Raw genomic sequence first — 3,141 nt, forward strand, 5'->3', positions numbered from 1 at the left:
TCACGCCGTTCTCCTGCCTCAGCCTCCCGAGTAGCAGGGACTACAGGCGCCCGCCACCATACCTGGCTAATTTTTTTTGTATTTTTTTTAGTAGAGATAGGATTTCACCTTGTTAGCCAGGATGGTCTCGATCTCTTGACCTCGTGATCCGCCCACCTCGGCCTCCCAAAATGCTGAGATCACAGGTGTGAACCACCGCGCCCAGCCTGACCCTTAAGAATTTCCAAGTATTTTTAAAACTCATCAGTAACACTTTACGTGGGTAAATAGAATCACAGAGGTGGAAATATAATTCACAGTTTGGCTAATAAATTTGAGATAATTCCAAAATTGCACCTCTGAACATGACTCCTATTCAGGGTTACCACTGTTTCTGTACTGAGGAGGATGGCCATGTTAGCCTGTTTGGTCTTGGGAGGTTACTGTTGAACTGTTGAACACTGCAATTTCAGCTCCCCACTGCCTCTTACAAAGCACAAGCTAGATTTATCGGGAGGGGAAAAGGAGTCAGGGCCATACAAAATTTCAGTATGTTTATGAATTATTTAACAATAAACATATTAAAAATTACTGTCTTTTCGGGAACAGATACAAGAAAAATACACTTCATCTTTCATGAAGTTGCCTAGTTTGACATTATTGCTCCATCTTACCTTCTTTGGAAGGAAATTCAAATGGCCAATAAATATAGAAATAAGACATATCAAAAAAATTTTAAATACCTAAGGCTGGTATGGGAAATTGGGAAATCTCACACATTACTGGTGGGAGTATAGGTTGTTACAAACTTTTTGAAGGGCAACTTGAGAACATGTCACAAAAGCCTTAAAAGAAACTGATACCTTCTGACCTAGTAATTCCATTTCAAGGAATTTATCCAAGAAATTATTGATGGATGTGTGCAAATTAAATAAATAAAATAATAATAAATAACAACCTACCAGTCCATTTAAGTTCTTTATGTTGTTTCTTCCTAAAGATAATATCCTCAAGTTTTCTGTAGTGAAAAGAAAATATTTTTTTGTTTACTAGAATCATATTACACAATTGTTGTAAATCTAGTATAATAAAGCTTTAATAAGTTTTATATAATAGATATCCTTATACAATGAGTAAGAAAGGTTGTGTTAACAAAAATGGGTAATCAAGTAGAAAATAACATTGACCTATCATCTAAAGTAAACACTACAGGTATAATTTCATAACATGTCAATATTAAATTTAAAAATGGTTAGCTATCTGGAACACATGGTCTTAAATTGCTGGCTAATAAAAATATTACAGGATAGAAGAGTAGTAGAGAATATTTTGAGTTTGGGAACATATATATTTCAAATCTCTTATGAGAACTCACACTAGAAAATAAGAACATATATTTATGTATTGTCCACCTCACTCCATGAAGGATTAGAAGTGAAATAAAATAAATTTGGTATTTAAAAAATCATTTGCTTTCAAGTTTTTAAATAATTAGACTGTGATTTGGTTAAAAAATAAAATGCCTATCTTTATTTTTTAAAGGTTATTTCTATTTGTATATCATATAGGCTATTTCTGGAGGAGAAAAAAGAAAGTAGAAACTGTGGTTGTCTTTAACAGTCTATGGTTAGAAGTAGACATTTCCCGCCGGGTGCGGTAGCTCACGCCTGTAATCCCAGCACTTTGGAAGGCTGAGGCGGGCGGATCATGAGGTCAGGAGATCGAGACCATCCTGGCTAACATGGTGAAACCCTGTCTCTACTAAAATTACAAAAAATTAGCCGGGCGTGGTGGTGCGTGCCTGTAGTCCCAGCTACTCAGAGGCTGAGGCAGGAGAATGGCGTGAACCCGGGAGGTGGAGTTTGCAGTGAGCCAAGATGGTGCCACTGCACTCCAGCCCGGGCGACAGAGCCAGACTCCCTCCGTCTCAAAAAAAAAGAAGTAGACATTTCCCATTGTAATCTCTTTTGAACCATTTGAATAAAGCCAGATGCATATATTATTTTTCCAAATTAAAAAAAATATCTTTTTTAAACACCCAGGAAACCTCATTTCTGTTCCAAGAAACTACTGTGATTACTTTTGCTTATCACTATATTGAATTTTCACAACTTAAACAGCTGCAACTTCTTTGTCTAATACGGTGGTCACTAGACACATGTGGCTCTTTAATTAAAATTAATTACAATTTAAAATTCAGTTTCTCAGTCACATTAGCCACATTTCAAGTGCTTAATAACTGTATGTGGCTAGTAGCAACTGTATTGGGACAGTGCTGACAGTTCTGTTGGATGACACTATTCTACAACATCCATAATTGAATGGTAAGAACTCAAATCCAATTAACGGAGTTTCAATCCCAACTCTCTAGGGAAGCAACCAAACCTCTTTGAATCTGTTTTACCATATATAAAATGGGGAAATATAATTTCTATCTTATAGGAATCTAAGGATAAAATGAGGTAATTACCTAAAACATTCAGTGAGATGTGTAACCTATGTTAAGTACACAATAAATGATCTGTGTGTGAGTGTGTGTGTGTGTGTCTGTGTGAATCAGGCATATGTAACTTTGATTTTAAACTTTAATTTATTTAATAAATTATTTTAAATTGTCTTACAAGAAACAATGAGCTTTTAGAGCAAGGTATTTTAAGTGGTCTAATTCACACAAAATGATTTAACTGTTGAAGCAAGACCCCATGTTATGGGCTGAATTGTGTTCCCTGGAAAATTCTGATCTTTAAATCCTAATCCCCAGCATCAGAACATGACTGCATTTGGAGACAGAGCCTGTAAAGAGGTAATTGGGCCAGTCATAGTAGCTTATGCCAATTATCTCAGCACTTTGAGAAGGTGAAGTGGGAGGATCACTTGAGGCCAGGAGTTCGAGACCAGCCTGGGCAACATAGAAAGACTCTGCCTTTACAGAAATAAAAATACAAAATAAAAAATTTAGGCTGGGCGCGGTGGCTCACTCCTGTAATCCCAGCACTTTGGGAGGCCGAGGTGGGTGGATCACGAGGTCAGAAGATCGAGACCATCCTGGCCAACATGGTGAAACCCCGTCTCTACTAAAAATACAAAAATTAGCTGGGCATGGTGGTGCATGCCTGTAATCCCAGCTACTTGGGAGGCTGAGGCAGAAGAATCGCTTGAACC

General features: G+C 37.2%; 1 protein-coding gene across 2 annotated transcripts in view; it reads right to left on the minus strand.

Annotated features, from left to right (window-relative positions):
- Positions 1-3,141, minus strand: part of DNAL1 (dynein, axonemal, light chain 1) — a 33,042-nt gene that overhangs the window by 12,442 nt on the left and 17,459 nt on the right. For both annotated transcript variants that reach the window (XM_011949600.1, XM_011949601.1), the window contains exon 3: positions 942-997. In XM_011949600.1, coding sequence (XP_011804990.1) covers positions 942-997 — 56 coding nt within the window. The remainder of the gene's footprint in view (positions 1-941; positions 998-3,141) is intronic.

Source organism: Colobus angolensis, unplaced genomic scaffold, assembly GCF_000951035.1.
Source record: "Colobus angolensis palliatus isolate OR3802 unplaced genomic scaffold, Cang.pa_1.0 Scaffold3, whole genome shotgun sequence".
NCBI classification, from domain to species: domain Eukaryota; kingdom Metazoa; phylum Chordata; class Mammalia; order Primates; family Cercopithecidae; genus Colobus; species Colobus angolensis.